The following is a 21865-nucleotide window of genomic DNA, read 5'->3' on the forward strand; positions in this document are numbered from 1 at the left end:
TATAAACCGATGTCAGTCACACTCCATTCATTGTCAGCAAAGCCTGGGTTTCCCCTCGATTATTGGCTGGTCTAAGTTCGTTGCTCTCGTTATGATTGAAGTGGAACAACAAGCGATCACCCATGCTGCAGATTTTCTTATGCGCGGTTACCCGGTGCAACTACCAACCGAAACAACCCTAAGTATAACATATTTTTTAGTACTAAAGGTTGCTTCCCCACAAAAAACCCTGTGTGCAGGGGTGCATCCTTTACAGGCTGCCCGCTTCGTTGTACTGGCGTCACTTCCGTAACGGATATGACGTCAGTGAAATCTTCGTTTACTCCGGAATAAAACACTTTTGTGTTAAAAGAGCGACAAAGTGAAGCACGCGAGCATCCAAAACGCACACAAACACCAAAAGACGCAGGAATGCCCGCTTATCATGTTAACTGTATTTTGTTCAATCCGCATTCGCGGAGAGAACGCCACGATACAGGATGAAAACAAAACACTAGAGCGCTTGTTTGCACGTCTTTATTCGGCAGTTGGAGTTTTGTGGGCTTGCTAATAAATTTACATAGCCTTTGGGACGACCTTTTAGAAAGGGGGGAAGGGCCATGGCCTGCCCGCTATGCCGAGTCCGTACTGCAGCTTGCTGTTCGGATTCTTCTTGTAACCTGCGTTCTGGCCCAAACCTGCACCAAAAGGAAAAGAAGGCCACCCAGTGGGCATGCGGCTTGGTGAAGCTTCTAAGTAACGGTTCTCTGATTGTAAAACGATGAAATAAAACTCAAAGTTCCGAAGCGAAGTTTAGAAATCAAGGTGTTCTGCTGCTGAACCCGATGAACGCGGGTTTGATTCCGACCGCGGTGGACGCGTTTTTCTAATGGAGGCGATAAACGAAAACGACCGTTCGTCGAGACTTTGGCGCACGTTAAAGACCTCTAGGTCATCTAAATTAATCCGCAGCGCTCAACCATGGCGGGAATCATAGCCCACTTATTAGCGTCGACGCGTAAAACCTACAAAATTTTGTTTTCTGTAGTTTCGTAATGAGAGTCGAAGCTACGTGGCTACCTCCTGGTCACCCAGTCTTTCGCGCCGGTTGCGTTTTCACTCAGTGCCGATATGCAACCAGGCTAGGGGGATAAGAGCCGTTGCATATCGGTCTGAGGGCGCAGTGGGGCACCAGATATAGGAGACTGTAAGCAGTGAGCGGTGAATCTGCACCATACACATTACCTGCTTGATTGAAGACCATGCGGGGACGAGCCTCGGGCCAGGGAGCAGGCCAGGGGTACGGCCAGGGTTCACCACCGGGTGGCTTGATGACAAGGTACTCGTCTTCAGCCTTGTCTGCGGAACAAAAGTCAGTCATGGCGAGAGCCTTCATGTTAGGACAGTTGAAACGCTACGCGAGGCTTGCACGTTAAAAAAATTGACCGTGTATATGCCCCTTTCTTCGCAAATGTCTACAGAAGACGATAGTCTTTCTCGACGTTTGCCAAGTAAATGCCTCCCTTCGTTTTCCCGCTCAGCTCTCATGCTGTTAATATTCCGTCGCGCTCCTCCCAAGGTAAACACGCTAAAGGTTGGCTCAAGTCAATTTAAATTTACCGCGTTCCACTGCTCCAGGCCGGGTACCTCGATGCCAGCGCTGCCGTACAGCGGAGACGCGCGTGAATCGAGCCGCCCTACTTCAACGTTTATAGAACCACGTTTCCCTAGTCCACGTGAGTTCCAAGGAGAACGTGGAACCTATCTAGTGGAACTTCTCGTAACTGCTGCCGCTTGAATTCTTAATACGCCGCCAGACGCTATAGTGGCGCGGGCGACAGCAGGCGACATGGTGTTTTTTTTTTTTTGCAGTAAATGTAGTATTTCATTTCGCAAAAATCAAGCATCTATGATTTTTTTTTAAAGAACACTGCAGATATCACTTGAGTATTGATATTCCGCCTCATATTTGCGTAATGTCTTGTTCTTGTTCAACAATGTTGACAAGTATGAGCATATAAACCGGCCTTAAGCGTGTGGGTATACAAGACTATTGCGATGATTTTGTTTCACTTTGGTCGGGTGGCTGAATCGAGTCACAGACAGGCAGTCAAACAGACATACCGACAAACCAAAATTTCTGGGTTTAAGTATCGTATTTAAAAAGGGGAAGCTCCAGTAGCGTTGCGATCGTTACGTTTTTTGTCGTGCATCGCAAGCGAGATTCAGTTCCCGTGGGGCTGCAAGCCCGGCACTTCCTTTGCGCACCCAGGGCCAACTAGCGGTTTGCTTCAAACACTCCAATTGTTTTGCAGAACTGATAAGAGAGCCACGCTGCTTCGGCTTCAGTAGCTTAAATGGAGAATCACGGGTTTTGGCGCGAACGATATGGGTTTCAGCTGCAGCAGGGCCGTAATTCTTACAAGACCCGTGATTTTTAAGGCAAGGCTTTACTACGTTTCGTGGAGGGGGCGCAAGTTAACCTTTTGACCGGAGACACACCCCCGGCGACACACCCCCCGAAGTGCATCGCGTGATTCGCCGGGCCAACTTTCGGCTCCGCGCACAAGGCCTCGTTTTCAGTCGATCTGCTCATATGAGCGGCGGCCGTGACGGGAGTGGCCGCTCAGCTGATCGGCAGCCGACCAAACCCGCAGCCTTCCACACATGCGCCGCTGGGCTGTCTCGGGCTATGCGACTCATCTTGCGCCGCGTTTGCCGAGAATGAGTGAGACCTGGCCTCCTCCTGTGAGCGTTGCACGGACCGAGCAGCTTTTAGCGGTGGTCGGCAATACAGCTACACCAAAGGTTAACCAAGTGAAACCAAGACTCAACCAGACTAAGCCAAGCTTTTGCTTTGCATATCCAAGGTTAGCTGATCTAAGTCGCAGCCATTTTTTTACTCTAAAATGTTCTGTTAGCTCGATTCTAAGCATTCTTTTGGTAAATAAAGGTCTTCCGGTATCTTTTAAGTCGTTCAAAGGGTGCAGGGCGGTATATCAGCATGTTTCATTTTCTGCATTGCACCAGAAGTGTCTGGCTCATATACGTATGTACATGCGGAATATCGCACTTCGCTAAGACATTAATCAGAGCTCAGGATTTCCTGCCAGTCATGGGCCACACGTATAGCATGGAACAATTTGCAAAGGAATATGAAACAATTGCGATGGAAATACTTTTTCTTTGCTGCATCATCCCCCAATAAACGCGAAAAACACTCCAAAGGACAGAACCACCAAGTAGTGTTACCCTCTACGAGGTGAGGCATGGTTGAAGTGAAAACTTCGAAGGGAAATTGACACTATTTTATACGCACATTTACCAGGGACTAAGTATCCGTTACACAGGTAATAAATAGTGGAGACTTTTCCGTCTTCTGACCATTCTTCCTTCAGCCACTATGCTCCGAACGCACCGAGAGTTTGCGGCGGAAGGGATCTGTGCACGCGTTTAGTAAATGGCCTGTGACAATAGGTGGCCGGTAAATAGCGCGAAGGCTCATGGGTACGTCGTCTGCTCCCGTCACTTCCGGTTCGAGATCTCTCGCGCCCTCCCGTACGCTGGCGGCTTTCAGGCGCGCGTGTTCGTGTTGTTTATTTATCACAGGGGGCTTACCTGTCAGATAAACCCCTAGTAGGGTCAATCGTTGTTATTTATGGAATTACCGATGCATGAGCGTATTTTTACCCGGTGGAAACAGGATAAACAACAAGCACGCGCGTGAAAGCCGATGGCGTACGGGAGGCCAGGAGACTCCTGAACCGGAAGTGGCGGCCCTCCGTGGGAGAAACAGTGAACTTATGAGCCTTCGCGCTTTTTACCGGCCACCTATCAGGCCGGTTATAAGCGGTGCCTGGCGCACAACCTCGGATGGTGGCGCGGTGTGTCACGTATGTGGCACCAAACTTTGAAGACCACAAGTCCTGAGCAGTGAATCTGAACTGTACACAATACCTGCTTGACTGAAGGTCATCCGGGGACGAGCCTCGGGCCAGGGAGCAGGCCAGGGGTACGGCCATGGTTCACCACCGGGTGGCTTGATGACAAGGTACTCGTCTTCGGCCTTGTCTGTGGAACGCACGAAAGTCAAGTCAAACGTCAGTATGCCAGATTGTGTCGTCAGTATCTGTCAGTATCTGTGCGAGATTGTGTCGTCTGCTAGTGAGCCAACGACTCGCAATTGCGAGTAAAGTTGCAAAATAAGTAGGTACAAATGGTAAGACAGGGCTGCGCATCAATTACAAAACAATTCGAAAATGCATTGTAAATAGTTCTTCACATACACGTGCACACAGCGGGGGCAAGGGGGGCGGCCGCCCCCCTAATCATCTTAGGGGGGTGGGGGGCGCCAAATTGGCGCCATACTCAATCGATCTTGCAGCGTAGGGTTATGACCACGCATGGGTTTTTACGATAATGGCAGCCGAAGAACACTCATGTTACCTTCCAAAGGCTGTTTACGTTCGGCCCCGAAAGGCGGGATCAAAAGCAGGCCGTTGTGAGAAACACGTTATCACTTAATTTTCATTTTTGCATCTGTTGCGGAGCTTGTCCTCTTTCTACTTTTCGTGCATAGCACCGGGCACAACAGCCGTGCAAAAAAAGTTTCAGAATAGACGATATTCACTTTATAGAAGACGGATGTGGGATATGTTTCTGGGCTTTTGTGAGAAGGTAAGTTCTTTCGACAGCGCGTTGTGAAATTGATGCCGCATCCACGCTGGGCATTGCTCTCCTTGCCGATGTTACACATGAAAGTAAAAGCTTCTGCTCACAGATATTTTGAATGTATTGAAATAAAAATTTTAATACCATTCCCAGTCTTTGCGCTGCGTTCTGACCGTTAGGCCTGCAATGGTAAGAGGTCGGGAGTTCGGAGGCGGGGGACCCCCCCCCCTAATCGAGAACCCTGCGCACGCCTACGGTTCTTCATGCGATATCACCGTTAAACAAACGGCCAAGACACTCTGAATCGCCGGATTGCCGCCACCGAATCTTACCCGAGGTTATGACGTACGGTGGAGCCCCAGCGACAATTTCAAGCGGTCGCAAATTATCATCAATTACTCAACAAACTTGACAACTAATAACCACTGCTTAGCCATAGATTAATAATATAGATTTTTATCTCTTCATTACCATTTCAGTATTCAAACTACGTAGATTATTAGCATCAAAGCCATGAGGTTAGAATGCACGTAGTTTTAGAAGTTGGGCAAAAGATGGTCGCTAGTGTTGGGAGTGAACTAGTAAATGGCGTAGGTGCTTTCAATTCTGTACCGTCTGTGAAACGGAATGACGCTTCCCGGTGTGTGTTGTTAGGTCAAAACGATCGGAGGTGCCGCGCGACAGGCCTTCTGGTCATGCTCGCACCTTCTCTCGGCGCGTGGATCATCGCGGACACCCGGCACGGCCAACTTATGTGTGTGTAAATGGCCATCCTATGTATCCCTGTTTACGTTAGGAATAGTACCACAGGAAGACGTTCTCACGACCCTGTGACGCTTATTACCATAAAAGGGTTCCGTCTTAGCATATGCAGCATTTCAGAAGATCGCATTGTACTTTCGTCAATGATCGATAGAAACTTGTTCTGTGTTTATAATTATCGCTTTGCACAGTGAACGGTAAAGATGAATTCGTGCCTGTGTTCAACGTCAGCCTTGACAGATAAGTTTATGCATGATTAAGGTATCTCAAAGCATCAGGATTAGCACTACGGACGGCGAGCTTTGTCGACAAGTTACACAGAAGCTGGAGATTTCTGCACTCTCCTTGCTAGCTTAGCACTCCATGGTTAAAGCTTGCATGCATAAAGCCTGTTTTCTTGTGTTCCTGAAGGGAGGGCTCCTATGTCACTTAGTAAATATAAGAAGCGTCTAAAGGAAAAAGCGAGATACAAAAGGAAACCATACATAATTAGAAAAAAATTATGAACGCGCTGCACTTACCTTCACGGGCGTAGCATGCAGCCGTGGCTACGAACACCAACACGGCGATTACTGCGAAGGCCTTCATGGTTTACAACTCTATCCGGCCGCTATCGAAGTGCGGTGTTCCAACAACGACTCGACCCTTTAAATACTGTCCGTATCGCCCGGTACCCTTGAACTCGATTCCAATTTGCAAAGAATAGACTGGATGGCTTATCAGAATGAGCAGCACGTCAGCACGGCTCTGTGACAATGATTGGCGTCTACGTTTTGCGTAAGCTTGAGAAAAAATCTGGGTCGTCTGAGTGGGCGTGTAACAAGCATTCAATACAAAGAGGTCCTAGCGCCGTCTCTTAATTTGAGGGCACACAGAGGTGTGCGAACTCCCAACGAGTTCATCGACGCGCTGTGTTTGCTGATTGGGTATTTCGAATTGAAATTTCGGAAATGTATAACGCGGCGGAGGTGGCCTGTGCGGACTATGTGGCACGCCGCTACCGATATTAGTTTAGACCACCTAGGGATCGTTAACGTGCGCCTAAATCGCGATGTACGGGAGTTTTGATATTTGGCTTGCACAGAATAAGCGGTCGCCGCCGTATAAGCGGTCGCCGCTTATACGGCGGTCGCCGCCGCCTGCACAGAATAAGCGGTCGCACGTACATCAACACAAATTCCTTCACCGCGGCGCTTACGCTCCTTGTAAATGTTAACCCTCCTTACAACGTTAACGCTGCGACGTTAACTATAACTCCTTACGCTTTGTCTGGTGGTTCCATAAAGAAAACAAACAAGCCTTTAAGACTCTTTAGTTGTTGCGGTGCTGTTCCTTACGAATCAACTTATGCCGTTGGTGAACGGGTTCTTGAGGTCAGGAGGATGGTTTTTTTCCTGGAAGATGACGTGCGCCATACAGACGCACATTATAACGTGTCGTCACCGTTTTAGCTAGGCCTTATAGATTATCTGCTAACCTGTAACGTGCTTGGTCTTTTTCACCTAATTACTATGGATTATATCATTCCTTAGGGAAACTGCTAACTTAGAGCAAGTCCTTCGTTAAGTTGGCTTCGAGGGGCCGATGGATGTCGACCTATAGAGTTCCCAGTATTTACCGTGTAGCGCGCAGGTTCGGTCAATGTCCTATTGTTGCTCCCGTAGTTTTAGGCGTAACGCCTTGGACGATAAATTTTAGACCGCAGGTTTCGGAATCTTTTTCACGCCGTCATCAGTGACAAAATGTATGCGAGTACCCGCATTTTTTTTCGGAAAGAAGGCAGCTCTCTTCAACTCCGTGGAAGGTAGACTTTTAAGAGGTTGTTCTCTGAGCAGACAATTTTGCTTTACTGGCCTTCTCCGTCCATAAGCACAATGCGAAAAAAAGCACTGATACGCTTCTTGAAAGCGACGGACTTGCACGTATGATTGTACTATAAAAGACTCCAGGGACGCTCACCTAATAACTATAGCGTCTACATAGTGTCCTAACGTTGGCACAGCTCTTGCTCTGTCCTCACCTCTTCCCTTCTTTTTAACAGTAGAGCTGCTTAGCAAATCGTAATTTTTTGTGTCCGCAGTTAAAATGACCAAGTAATTACCGAGTTCGCACACGGGAGCGCGGGCCTCACGGTGACCACCCAGCGCCCCCCGGCACACGTTTGTCAAGCCAAGCATTCCCTCTTAGGGAAATTGGCCAAAATTGTCCAAAAGAAAACTTCAGCGTTCGCCGTAATCGTGGCGACACTAGCTCGGAACGCGAAAGACTCCAACGTACGCCGTAATCCTGGAAACTATTGATTGGAACGCGAAAGACACGTCATAGCGTACGCCCCTCCAAGGTTATGTCCAATGATTATCACTTCAAAACAAAAAAAAATGAAAGAAGCTGACACTTATAGCAACAATGATGAAGTAAAGGTCGGTGCGGCTGTGAAGAAAGATACTTCAGTAAAATATGCTGTTGGGCTAGTTGCTTCATTGCTTAAGGAAAAAACGAGCGCTACAAACGAGGACAGAAAAAGCGAAGAACGACGATGCGCTTGTCGTTCTTCGCTTTTTCTGTCCTCGTTTGTAGCGCTCGTGTTTTCCTTAGGCTGTGAAGAAGAAGCAAATCGGCTGCAATCGTGGACTTAAATCTTAGTGATGTCCGTGAAGACTGCGTACAGCTTCGCTACCTTCAAGTCTTACGCGTTGCTGTGAGCTTCCTTCATTTTTCTGTTCTCTTTTTCCCATGTTTTCTTTTCCCACGTGTAGGATAGCAAATTAGGTCATAGCCTGGTCGGCATTCTTGCCTCTCTTTTACCTTTTTTCTTTGTTCCTTCAGGTGGCTAAAGTTTATAGGTGCTTTGGTGTACCGTAAACCCCGAAAGTTGCATAAGCAATCCTTCGCTGGTTCTGAAAGTCTCCCGGTTGAGTGTAATAAACTGCCTGCCACGTAATACAGTACACAACAACGGGAACAGGCAGCACAAGGAAACTGTATTCAGCCAATTCGAAGTGTATAACATTGTACTGGGATTATGCCATAAAGCGGCAACGAACATACGTAAAAAACGTAGTTACTCTGCCTTACAAAACATTGTATGGATTTCGTTAAGAACTGCAAAGGCTAACGCTTTCTTTTCGTGAGGAAATCTTTCTCATGGTGCGACGAAACATTCCTTGTTTAGTGGTTGGTGTCTTTGTGCTGGAATCGTTCCTTGTCATGAATTCTAAACTGACACACAATTTTTGAACATGTCGTCCTGTAGGCGAGAACAAAAAAAAAACAACAAGAAAATGGCATAAACCAGTTGAATGGAAAAAATTAGCAGTGGCTTAGCTCAGCCATGCCAGGATATACGTAGCGTGAGCTAAGGTTCAGCACCCGTACTCCAATTGGATTGGATTTCAATCCAACACAATCCAATTTCATCCAATCCAATCTAAATCAAATGCAATTCAAGCCAATCCAATCCGATCCGATTTGATCCTATACGATCCAAATCAATCCAGCTGCTTCTCGCCCTTGCGCAGAACGGCCCTTCACGGCACACGCGAAACCGCTCAACCTCGGCCAGTGTAGCTTACGCTACAATAAAAAAGGCGTCAGGTTCACAATTTTCAGCCGAAACATACGATCAATAAATGTGCGCCTCTCGAACAGTTGTTCTTGGGACTTTTTTCAATGGCCATAATCGGGAAGCATTTCCCGCGCTGCTCGTACAATGAGAAAGTTGTCGTCAGTCGTTGTTTTACCGAAAAGATACTTTAGCATTGTTGTATAAAAGAATAGCTCGGCTTCACAAAAGCATTTTGTCATCTTTGCCACAAGCGTTCTACCTTGCGTTCATTATATTACTTCCCATTTTATTAATATCTGAACCGCATAAAAATATTTTCTTGTTTTTAAATTAACCAGCATTGTAAACAGGCGTTCCTTTTTTAAGTAATCGCAAAACTACGTGAGTTGAAAAAGAAAATTTCGAGGAACTGCGCGCGTATATCAATCCTTTATCACTTCAACATATTGCCTTTTCATACACGCAGGACTAATGCTTGTTCTCCTTCTAAAGCCAACCACAAAAGGTCACATTAATATTGCGCGTAGACCGATGGCATGGTGTCAATATCTACATTTCGTTGTTCACGTGCCCATGGTCGATAAGCCGCGGTTATGCTTGAATGCGCCATTTGTTCCTCCTGCCCTGAAAAAAATGTCGACAAGCCGAAACCTTATCTCCCTACCCTGGAACAAATGAGCTTTCCGCAATCAGCAACAGAAAAAGCCTGTATCAGAACAATGCCGAAATGAGGCTTCTTATCAGCCTATCCAGATATAAAATTCTGCACATGCCTCTACTGATTACACGCATGGGCAGCGAAGCTGAGAAGATTACGTTCTGTTTGTTTTGATCTTTGAAGTGCAGAGCACTTTAGGGCTGCGCCTTGTCGTCGTTGCTCGCTCGCTGGACCCAAGTAGAGCCGGCTTTCTGTCGTAGCCGCTGTCGTCGCGGCGTAACCCAGAGGCTTCGAAAGCCAAGCGGTTTATATAGCCATAAGCATTCGAAACTCGTGAACCGCCGGCGCTTGTCATACATCTCCCCGTTGTTTAGCGCAAAGAAGGCTGCAGGTAAATTTGAGGCAAAATACCCGCAATTAACCGACAGCGCCCGCGTTCATTTAGTTAGGAAAGCTCGTTGGGTTGGTTTCTACGATAGTGGGAGAAAAAAAGTGGCAGTGCGACGCCGGCACTTGCGGGAGGAAAAGCAAGCACAAAAACAACAGAACTCCCACTGGCGCAGTTTCAGGCAGAGGGCGTGCGAGAACTGCGAAGGCGGGAAATTTGAATTGCATTGGGTGGTAGCAGCGAGCGGATAACGGCGCTACAGCCCATTATGGCGAATCAATGCTGTGCACTTCCCACAGCTTTTGCACTGAGGGGCATGGCTTAATTTTTTTTAATAAAGTAGACTCGGGATAATTCAAACTTTAAGAGACCGCAAGATTTTGTTCGAATTATCAGATGTTTGACTTATCAGTAGTTCTCGTAAATTGGACTCGGGGTAACCTACCAACTGATGTTGAAATGCAACATCCACATAAACTTAATAATACCACATTCCCACACAATACTGAAGTGGCATGCCCACTTTGAATGTAAAATCACGAATGGATGACTGCCTTGTCTTTGCACGAGAGTTAACCGAGGGTTACGCGCGTCATTCTCGTACATGACGCGCCTGCTCCGCTTGTCGTCTTGTTTTTTAGGGGCGAAGTCGCTCGGGCTGTCGGCGTCTCCTGTCGTCTTCGTCGTCTCATGTGGTCACGGTACTAAAACAGCGGGGCACTCGTTCTTACAGCGAAGATGTATACCTCTACCCCCAAACGGTTTCATCTCCGTGGGCAAGAACGCGAAGGCGCTAAGAATACACTTATACACTGCATGCTTCGCCCCTCCCCAGGCTTCACGTTAGGGGAGATGGCCCAGTTTTTTCCCCTTTGTTTCTTCTTCAATCCACCCGCAGTTGTTGGCGCACGCGTTATCGCTTTGACACGTGTATGCAGGCAATAGGCTACATTGGTAGCTGTTAGTGACATAAGGTGGCAATGTGCAGCTATAAGCGTCAAATGCAAGACACTCTGCGGCAAGAACAAGCAAACAGTACAAATTAACCGAATTTACGTAGCAGGGCAGTTCGAATTAAGCGGCTTTAAAATACACTGAAAGCATACCGGCCAACCCAAATTTTGAAATTTGTTTGAATTAGGCGAACGTTTAAATTATTCGAATTTACGTTATCGAGAGTCTACTGCGTATGAAATAAAATTGAAGCATCACAGCAAGCCGGCCTAGTTGGAAACGATTCATGATTGGACTTGCGCAAAACGAACAGGGACGAAAAAGGAACGACAAGGACGAGCGCTCGTCCTTGTCGTTCCTTCCTCGTCCCCGTTCGTTTTGCGCAAGTCCAATCATGAAATAAAATATTGCACGTACAGTTAACATTCCTATGAGACGTACTGCTTCATCACCCATGGGATTAAAGACTATCGGACACCGATACAAAAAGCTTTGCAGACACATAAAATGCTCCAAACGGCCTAGTTTGCTTATTTCGGAAGTGCGTCCCTTCTGTATTTAAATAAATAAATAAAACTCTCGCTTGCTAGACAGCTAGCGCCATCTTGTGAAAACTACATATTGGAAAGTGTGTTTTTTGTTTACTTTTTATTTCAGTAAAAAATGACATATTTCTAAAAGAAGCAAACTAGGCCGTTAGGGACATTTTCATGTATCTGGAAAGTTTCATTTTATTGGTACACGATGGTTTTTATCCCGTGGGTCACGAATTAATAAGTCCCACTGGAATGCTATTATGTTATTCCCCCTTAAGATATCACATTATTTTGATTTTTTTAATGAGCGTATACAGGGTGCTGTTAAAAGAACTGCGAAACCAAACTATAGTGGGAGAAACTAAACGCGATTGTTTCCAGGGTGCTGTTGCGCCCACTTTTTAAAGAAAATGAATCAACGGAGTTCGGTAATTAATAGTTGTATCCTATCAGAATAAAATTCACGCATCTCAACGAAGTGAATCATGACGAGTGGGCGAATCACTGGGGATCGTTCTTACCGTAAATCACCCGTGGCATTGCCCACTCGCGCATGTAAATGAGTGACAACGCGTGTGTACAGTATATACAATTCCAATCCAATCCAATACGATACAGTTCAATTTAATCCAATCCAGTCCAATCCAATCCAATGCTCCTCGCGCATGCGCAACATTGTGTACACGGACACCAAGGGCCTGGACAAAGCGAGGTCCTAAGGTGCTCCTCCCCTAAAACATATATCTGTTACAACATGTCTCGCGGTGGTTTTGCCGAACCTGGTTATCCTGTTTAATCGGTTTGAAAGAGAGAGAGAGAGAGAGAGAGAGAGAGAGAGAGAAAGAGAGAGAGAGAGAGAGAGAGAGAGAGAGAGAGAGAGAGAGAGAGAGAGAGAGAGAGAGAGAGAGAGAGAGAGAGAGAGAGAGAGAGAGAGAGAGAGAGAGAGAGAAAGACTTTATTGAATTAGCCGCTTCATGTTATTCGAATTGAAACTGCGACCGCCAACAACCAATACTGCGGTCTGAGATCAACCTCCCGCAGTTACATAGTGGCATTAACGGTTATGCAGTCATGTATAATGAGGTCGTATAAGTAGTATTGGAGCGGTTGTAGAAGAAACCGAGTTATACAGATGTTTTCCGGAACAATATTCTCCTGCAGGCATGCATGTATCGGACTAAATTACTAGGCGTTTACAAGTACACTGAGATTTAACCATTTAACCTGTGATTTAACCAACATTCAGAAACACCATGCCGTCATAAAGTTGCCTTGGACGCAAAACATTACATATTTTTTTTTTGCAAAAAAAAAAAAAAATGCTACTTACTATAGTTACAGAGCTTTCTTTGTTACCATGGCTTCAAATTTCCCCAAATGAGCAGTAGATGTTCAAGGACAGTTTTTTGGTGTGGCGTGATCGCTTGCGTAGGCATTCAAGTCATCAAATGTCGCTGTGAACGCATAGTGACGTGAGACATAATTCTTGAAAAGTGGAAGGTAACTGCGATCATTGTTTTAAATGAGAGGATGTCTCGTTTGTCTCTCAGAACTCGTTTTGGGTGTGAATTCGCCACACAGTTCCTCCGGAGCTAAGGGTCTTGTATATGCCCACCATTCCCGGGAAGATCCGGCACAGCACTATCTGACCTTTACATGCGACCGTTTGTTATCCGCCGATGGCAATTAATCTAATCAGGGCTATTTTTCTGTAGCGCTCGGCGATATGCCGGTAGCTGCCCACCACGTGATGCATTTTTATCTATGTTACTCACTTGTAGAAAACAATTCTGCCTCGAACGTGTGTGATATTAAGTGACCATGAATGCGACCTACAGAAACCGTAAAAGTCACTCTACAAACTACGATGCCTTCAGCACTCGTTCACACCAACTGATTCAAACTCAAGAAGGTAATGTAAGTTTGGGGTAAAAGAGAGTGACCCCACTCGGAAGCTGCTGCACAGTGAAGGGTTTTTCATTAGTAAAAAGCATAACAAATTTCTCGTTAAGTTGGCGATGACACCTTGTGATGACTTGGCACCTACAGCCTTCTCTGTTTTCTCATTGATTTCGTTGTTTAAGTTTGCTAATAAACTGTATATGTACCGAACTGTATTTCTTTGTGTCCCACTATGTACTTCTACGATTCTAGCCCCCCCCCCCCCCCCCTTCCCTTATGTAATACCCCCGGGGGCTTCTAAGGGTTGAATAAAGGATGATTATGATGATGTGGATAAAGAGTTGATTGGATATATTTCAGGACGCGGTTTCGATCCCAGCCGCGGTGGCTGCTTTTCAGATGGAAGCGTAAAAGCGAAAACGCTGTGTGTGAAGATTTCAGCACGCTTTAAAGATCCCCAGGTGGTAGAAATAATTCTGGAGCCCTCCACTACCGCACGCCTCATTGCCCAAGCGTATATATATATATATATATACATATATATCTTCTGCGTATTAAACCCTCAAAATTTGAATTTTACTCACACTGCTTCAGAGTGAGGTGAACACGCACGCGCGCACTTACCTCTCAAGTTTGTCCTTCAGGCCAAGCTTTTGAAAAGTGTACGTGTGAGAGCTGATGCTGATGTTAGGTTGTCTTGGCGGTAAGGCATCAAGGCCAAAGAGTGCCGGTACTATGAGGAGGATAGTTCAGAAGAAACATGAAGTAGAGTATAAATAATAGCATACATGTAGGGTATAAAATTTATGTATAAATAAAAACTACAGTGTTAAAACTGGTGTAAAGGGCCAAGTAAAAATCCCGGGCCATCTCCACTAACCTGAAACCTGGGGAGGGGCGAAGCATGCAGTGCATAAGTTTATTCTTGGCGCCTTGGCGTTTTTGCCAACGTTGATGAAACCATTGGGGGGTAGAGGTATACAGCTTTGCTGTAAAAGTCTACTGTCTTTGAAGCACGAAGCTCTGTAGCGCGAGGCGTAAACGAGTGTCCCGGTGTATTTTTAGTACGCGTTATGTCCTAGCGCCCCGGTGGTTTAGTACCGTGACTACATAAGACTACGATTACGACGACAACGGCAGGAACCGCCAACAGCCCTAGCTCTTAAGGGGCTTTGCTCCTAAACCAAATGTCATCATGACAGGAATTTAATACACCCCACGCCACCGTCGTTGCGGTACGTAGCAAGGCCAGACTCTTTTGGGCTGAAACGGGATATGGTCACTGGCCTCATGGGTGATATGACACATATCTTAAGAAATTTACGTCTGACAGGTACTGGAAAACACGGTTAAGAGAAAAAATTGGCTCGTCAGATAGAAATAGCAATGGATGTTGAGGTATCATGCGTGTATACAATTCTGGAAAGCGGGGCTTTCTTTGTGGTTCAAGTGTTTCGCATGAACGACAGATATCGAGCATATCCTCCACATATCGAGCAGCGTGGCTGTTCTGCATACGTCTCAATAGGCACGCATGTGTAGCATGGGTATGGCCTATCCGCAGTCTGAAGAGAGCTGCATCAATTATACTTTCTCGTTTATCAGTGACTGATTTACCTATTTTTGGTTTTATTCTATACAACTTATTGGTTTTCTGAATGCTCCACTCTTCCTGCCAATGGTCGCGCAGTCTCTTCCGAACACATTACTTAAGATCCTGATAACGCACGCATCGAACACGTGTGAGAGCTCGTGTTCCTGACAGTAGCATTACAAATTATGGAATGTGCATTATGCATAACTGTATATAGAGTGGGAGAGTGTGCCAGGGAAACAAATGGTACCAGACAGACAGTTTCCGATATGTGCCAGAGTCATTTCAAAACTTAATCTAGCTATTAAGAAGGACCTGACTGACGGGCCGTATTCATCTTGAATTCGCCGCAAACTATTTCAACTTCAACTTTAGGAGGGAACTCGACAGTACCATGTCTGTCTGCTTTGATTACCGTTAGCCCTTCCAAGTTCTATTTGCAGTCACAAAGCCATAGTCATCATCATTACCAAATGACGAGAAAAATAATTACCTGTACTTCAACAAGGTGGAAATTTGGGCTGGTTGGTACATTTTTTGAAGAGCGAAAAAAACAGCGCGAAGAACGGGACAAGGAAGGACAAACGGACGAAGCGCTTCGTCCGTTTGTCCTTCCTTGTCCCGTTCTTCGCGCTGTTTTTTTCGCTCTTCAATTACCTGTACATTCTGTGTATTTTATGCAGATTCGCTGGTCATTCACACACACAGAGTGGAATGAATTTTAATTTTTACACCCGACTCTTAACACTCCTGCTAAGCATTGAGAAAAGTAAAAAAAATCAAAATGTACATCCGTAATAGCACAAGGTCTCTCGGTTTCTGTGCCATGAAGCTAATGTCGGCAAATGTTGGCGGGAACCATTCTCGGTTCGACTGGGTGATGCTTCCGTAACAGGCGATGACACCGACACGGGAAATTTTGAACAGCGTACCACCCAGTCTAAAACCACAACAGGAATACCGCAAAAACCGAACAAGAATTCCTGTAGCATACAAAAAAATTTGTTGTGACAACGGAAGTCTTTTTGCCACGACAGAGCCATCTGTTGTTACGACACACAATTCTGTCGTAACGAGAGCCAATTTTCTCAACGACAAACATTTCTGTAGTCACAACAGAACTGCCATTTACGCGACTCTTCTCAATGGGCAATAACACTAGAACCATCTGCAACACTGACGGAACATCAGGATCACGACAGAACAGAAATTCTAACCGACGGAACATCTAAATAATGACAGGAATACCACACACGACTGAGCATCAGAATCACGACATGACAAGAATACGACAAGACGACAGCACGACACGCGAAAATACGAAAAAAAACTACAGAAATTCTTCTTGTCGCCTTTTTCGACTGGGCAATAACAGCTTCGCTGTCAAAACGATGTAGGCTGCGTCTAACCTCAGGACAACCGTGAGAATTACTTCCTGGAAATTCTAACGGCAGTTTCCATAATGGCTGGCTGGCCTAAACTTCGCTGAATAATGTTACCTCCCAACGTATCCTAACATAACCTAACCTCACCGAACCTAACGTAACGTAACCTACTCTACCCAAAGTATTCTACCATATCTAACGTATCGTAACCTACCCAAATCCACTCTAACTGCAATGAACCTAGGCTAACCCAGCCTAACGACACAAAACACAACCAATATTAAACTTTATCCAACCCCTTCTGGAGTCGCCGATCGCTTGATATAGTAATACCAAGCGAAAAAAAACATTAACAAATCACGATGAGCAAAAACTTAAAAAATTACGAAAGCTAAAAGAAAAAGGAACAATATCCTGTGCCGGACTCGAACCTTCGCCTTCACCTTTAAAAGCAGGTGCTATACCACAGCGCCACAGGAGCAGCGGCAACAGCGCGTCCTCGGGAATATTTGCCCCAGAGAATCTCCGGGTAGCGCGTTTAGCCAATCTGAGGCGAGTGCCGTGAGAAATTTCTGTCGGTAATTTTCACGGTTGCCGTGATAATAGACACTGCCAAAGATGTACGATGAACGTGCGGTTACTCTGGTAGGACGAACAAAGCTTTTATGTGCAAAGATTTTTATTGGCTATTCGTGAATCCGCATCTTGCACTGTCTTCGCATTTACAATGTCCTGGGTCTGGGATTCCATGGGCGGGGAAAAGGGAAACGCGGTCTGGGCGGGAGAACGAAGCGACGCCGCCTGCTCAGCGGCAACTCCTCCTCCAGGACTTCACGATCCGCATCTGCAACAACGGACGAAGGCACACGTGCGTGAGTTTGTCTTTCACGTTTTGTACATCCACTGTTATCGCTAGCGAAAACCTTTTTAGGTTCCTGAAACAAAGAAATGTCATGTTGGACCAAACTTTTGGAGCATGATCACCCACGTAAAAAATAGTTTCTTTCAAATATAAGTACCACCCATTCACAGTTATGATAGGGCTATTCAAAAAGAAGCTATATGTGGCTACAAAGAAGACCGTGAGACGGCAGCGACGCTTCATAGCTAGAATTTCTTCCTGGGTTAGGATTCGAACCCGGGACCAACAGCCGCTGTGGCTACTGAGCCAGCAGGGAAACGAGCATTTGTAGTGCTAGAGCGTCTTAACGTAGAATTGGGAGTGAGGGGTAGATGTTCATGATCACTTTGAGGGAAGTATTTTGAAACAGGGACAAACTTGTTGCAAAAAAATAATCGACGATATGCAGCTACTTTTGTAGGTATGGGATATGCCGGGTGTGGTATGCCGGATATGGTAGCTATCGCGCTGTGCTGAATATGCTGGACGTGGATGATATGCTGGATATAGTTGTATTGAGTTTGATTCTCGGAATAAGTCCAGTTCTAATCTTACCGGGGCGTTTTTAAAGGAGTTGCTTAGCATCCCTTTGTAGTCCTATTGCTGCACGATGAAACCCTTAAGCCATGGGTGGTAATTTTAATGACGATAGTCTTTCATGGGTACCTCAACGGTAGGTCTGTCTGTCTGTCTGTCTGTCTGTCTGTCTGTCTGTCTGTCTGTCTGTCTGTCTGTAATGATTTTTGGTTTCTATGCGCGCTGTCGTACTTTTGTGTCGTCTTTTTTTGTCGCCCTTGTGAAGTGTTCGCTGGCGGTTATAATATGAATTGGTGCACAAGCCCGCTGAACTAGCGGCAGTTCCGCACATTAGGCAACAAGCCGCACTAAAAGAGGAAATTCAGACCTCATCACAGATACTTTTTCCTCACAGCTTTTGGAAATTCGAGAACCGCCATATGGGGGCATAAATGAGCTACGTCACTGCGTAACCAAAATTGAAGGAAATTGCTAAATTTGCGAGTTCTCGTCATTATTGCTGTGCCCGGCCTTTATTCCTTGCTGACTGCACTCAGCTTTATTTCTTGCTCCTGGCGCGCCTCAAATAGCGTCGCTCCTGGCTGTTGCGACGTATATTTACCTTTCTTTCTCAGAAACATTGGCTCGTACGTCGGCCTTTCCGTGGACGTGGGAGTGGGTTCTGGTGTCGTCTCAGCCGCAGTGTACGGCTCGGGCGTTGTGAATGGCTCGGGCGTGGTGGATGGCTCGGGAGAGGTGGACGGCTCTGGAGAGGTGAACGGCTCTGGTGTGGTGGGAAGATCCGGCGTGGTCTGGTGGGGACGAGGCCAAGGCTGGGGTCTAGGCCATGGTCTAGGCCATGGTTGAGGCCTGGGTAGAGGCTTGGGTAGAGGCCAGGGAAGCGGCCAGGGTAGAGGCCAGGGTCTAGGCAATGGGTGTGGTTCAGGAGGATGCGGCAAAGGTTGCGGCCAGGGCTGAGGCAATGGGTGCTCTTCAGGCAATGGTTGCGGTTGAGGTGGATAGGGCAAAGGTCGGGGCCAGGGTCGAGGCAATGGGTGCGACTCCGGCGGATGTGGCAAAGGTTGGGGCCAGGGCACAGGAGGCAAGGGCCACGGAAGAGGCCAAGGAAGATGTTGTGGAGGCCAGCGCCTTACATCGATATTTGGAGGAAATTGCTCGTATTGCGCAAGCAGCGCTTCCTCCTCACCTGCGGGAAAAAAGTGTGGAATGTTGCTGTAGTAACTGCACTCTTGAAAAAAAGGACGTGTACATTCACTAATGGAACACTAACAAGTTACTTTCCCCAGTATACGCTAGGTTCTTAGTAACTGGAGGTAGTAAATGCAGCACTAGTCAGGATTACTAACTGAAGCAGGCAGTAAGTACCACTACCTCCCATAGTAAAGTCGTAGCGATAACACTCTTCTAAGCCACGTGTATTTACTAACTGGATATGCATAACCTAGTCACAAGCACGACCTTAATCTACTGCATACTACTTTCAAGACTCAGTTAGTTTCCTAACCATGCAGTTGTTAGTGGCAGAGCCTACGCACAAAACCGCGGGGTAGAAAGGTTCGTAAGGAGTTAGTAAATACGGCTGTTACTACCTTTTTACTACTTTTTTTCATTAGATTGTACGTGTGCGGGACACACATGGCTCGCAACGTACAGTCATGGACAAATGAAACGCGATCCCGAAAAATATAAACCAGAACACATAAATAGCGTGATTTCTTTCCATGCAACTCGAATTGATGCTAGGCTTAATTACAGTAACGCTGTTTGGAAATGTGGCTGTTTAAATGTACCAATAGTGCACCATTATTGGAACTCCGCGAACAGTATTTTTTCGATGTTGGGTGGTCTGGTTCGTATTTTCGTGATCGAATTTCATTTCTCCATGACTATAACTCCTTGCGTTCCAATGGACTACACAAGGTTTTGCTAATGTTTTTATTAAATGGTCAGGGGGCTTCACACTTCGATATGACTGTATTTTTACGGAAAAATGTCTTTTCGTTACGCATTTCTGTATGGCAGTGAAGATGCCTTTAAACTGAATTTTTAGGTGTGCGTGAGGTTTTATGGAGGTATAAGACGCCCCAAGTCCTTCATATTCTGTTATGGTTGCTTAAATTGTTTAAAAAAATGTCTTCCCAGCAATTCATCTAGGAATTGTTGCAAGTGAATTTAGATGTCTTTATAGGAATTTATTTCAGAAGTATTTAATGAAAATCTCGTTGGCGTTTTTATGTTGATATAAGACTCGCTATATTGCAACTTGAAAAATGTCTTCCAGCGAATGCATTTGTGCGCAGTAGGGAAGCAGACTTTAAAGGTGCTCGGTTATAGCGAAGCTAACTTTCCACCACTGTTCGTGTGTTGCACCAGATTTTCGCGTCACTAAATTGCCCGCGTTGGAAAGCTTAGGTTATCTGTTCATTAGCGCGACGGATGTGGCCACAGTTGTTTACGACCTGCCAGGGAATTACTCTCAGAAGTGTCTTTAGCAGTTTTGCTTGCCCTTCTAGAAGCATTGCACGGCCTGCATTGTAAAACAAGCCAACATACGCCGTTTATTGGGGCGAAAGAAGAATTTTAAACACCATATTTTACTGTTCACTTCGCAGTTAAACAGAGTGTCATTCTTTCAACTAGGAGAGTAAAAAAAAAGGTCTAAAGTGTTCCGCAATAGATAGGCTGCTAAATGTCTACTACTGAAATGGACTAGTGTATCGAGGAACTTCATATATATATCAAAATAAACCCAGGAGCTTTTTCGCCGAGGATTTTATAGCTGCGAGAAAGCCTAAGCTTATATTTCTCGTCACATACATACAATTTTGGATAACGAGAGTGCGTCGTACGCGAGCCAAGCAAAGTGATGATACAAAGGCAACATTTCGGATAAAGCAAGTTCTTTAGGTGGGTTCCTACCTTACAATGATAGCTCGCAGAACGCCATGTATTCTCCGAAGCTGACAGCCATGTGGCAAGAGCTACGACGCGTGCCGTGGTGGTTTCACATAAGCTGCATTCCGCCTGTAGCCCAGTTACACCTCCTCAGCTGGGAAACGAAAATCTCCTCATAAGACGCCGATTCCAATAGCCGCTTTTCTTCAACAGGCTTCTGTAGAATGTCATGGGGACGCCGACGCGCTCATTGGGAGGATATACTTTGGGAGCCGTGCAGAATCCACAGTGCTGCACCCAGCGATGGACTACAGAGTGTTTGTGTAATTCGACGTCGAAAGTTGCTGCCAGTATATCCTGCCAAGCTTAAGGTTTGTAGTTCCCTTAGAACAAAAAATAAAGCTATCGTAAACTTGATATTGTAAACGCGAAACACACTAGCGCCTTGAATACCAAGTAAAGGAAACTAAGTTGCAGAACACGCAAGAACATCCCAGGAACTACTTGTAACAGTAAGGCCACGGGCCGAGGCACTACAGATAACTACGTGCCTTTGGAAACGCACTGTCAGAAGAACTTGCGTCTCGTAATTTCTAGCAATACTCACTGTCTTCAGTCAAGGCGCCTTGGGCAGCGAGCACAAAGGCAGCTACAGTCAGGAGAATCCTCATAGCTGCTTTGTCTGTAAGGTCCCAGACTATTGGGAAGTCCCACTCTTGTTACCGTTTAAATAAAGCCACTCCTCAAGAGCTTGTTGATCTGAATTCGTCAATGGTAGGCAGCAATTATCTGTGCGATTGCGTGATAGCGATTGAGAAGGACCTTCTGTGGGGCAATACAGATACGCCATAGGTAGGGGGCGTTTCACGGTGGCGTAATCACTTCAGCTTTAGGTATCACGTTTGTTGAAATAGAACAGACGACATATGGGATTGCGACCCTCATTGGCGAAAGCATTTTCCCCTGTCGCTATGATGATTCGCTGTAAAAAAGTCAGGCCCAGCAAACTACGGAAATCACTTCGTAGTCGACGTTATTTGGGCAGCTAATATAATGGTAAAACACACAAGCACCCGCTCATAGATAGCGATTAGGTGTGTGTATACACACATACACACATTTTCCGAAATGGGCTTTA

General features: G+C 45.9%; 1 protein-coding gene and 1 long non-coding RNA gene across 2 annotated transcripts; both read right to left on the minus strand.

Moving 5' to 3' along the window:
* Positions 1–501: 501 nt before the first annotated feature.
* Positions 502–6091, minus strand: LOC144138074 (uncharacterized). Its single transcript, XM_077670162.1, has 4 exons — positions 5934–6091; positions 3937–4050; positions 1225–1338; positions 502–677 (listed from the first exon to the last, which is right to left on the minus strand). Exons 1-4 carry the CDS (start codon positions 5998–6000, stop codon positions 580–582), a joined length of 393 nt encoding a protein of 130 aa, XP_077526288.1. The 5' UTR covers positions 6001–6091; the 3' UTR covers positions 502–579.
* Positions 6092–17055: 10964 nt separating this feature from the next.
* LOC144138075 (uncharacterized) lies at positions 17056–21486 on the minus strand. The gene is made up of 3 exons (XR_013315807.1): positions 21335–21486; positions 18434–19018; positions 17056–17238 (listed from the first exon to the last, which is right to left on the minus strand). It is a non-coding gene; the product is annotated as an uncharacterized LOC144138075 (long non-coding RNA).
* Positions 21487–21865: the final 379 nt, after the last annotated feature.

The sequence above is a fragment of the Haemaphysalis longicornis genome, unplaced genomic scaffold (genome assembly GCF_048455015.1).
Source record: "Haemaphysalis longicornis isolate Haplotype H1 unplaced genomic scaffold, Haemaphysalis longicornis Haplotype H1 scaffold_5, whole genome shotgun sequence".
Taxonomy (NCBI): Eukaryota; Metazoa; Arthropoda; class Arachnida; order Ixodida; family Ixodidae; genus Haemaphysalis; species Haemaphysalis longicornis.

Coding starts and splice junctions, on each gene's coding strand:
- LOC144138074 (XM_077670162.1), bottom strand. CDS start 6,000: ATGAAGGCCTTCGCAGTAATCGCCGTGTTGGTGTTCGTAGCCACGGCT. Junction 1,339..3,936: donor GATGACCTTCAGTCAAGCAG/GTATTGTGTACA, acceptor TTTGTTCCGCAG/ACAAGGCTGAAGACGAGTAC. Junction 678..1,224: donor CATGGTCTTCAATCAAGCAG/GTAATGTGTATG, acceptor CTTTTGGTGCAG/GTTTGGGCCAGAACGCAGGT.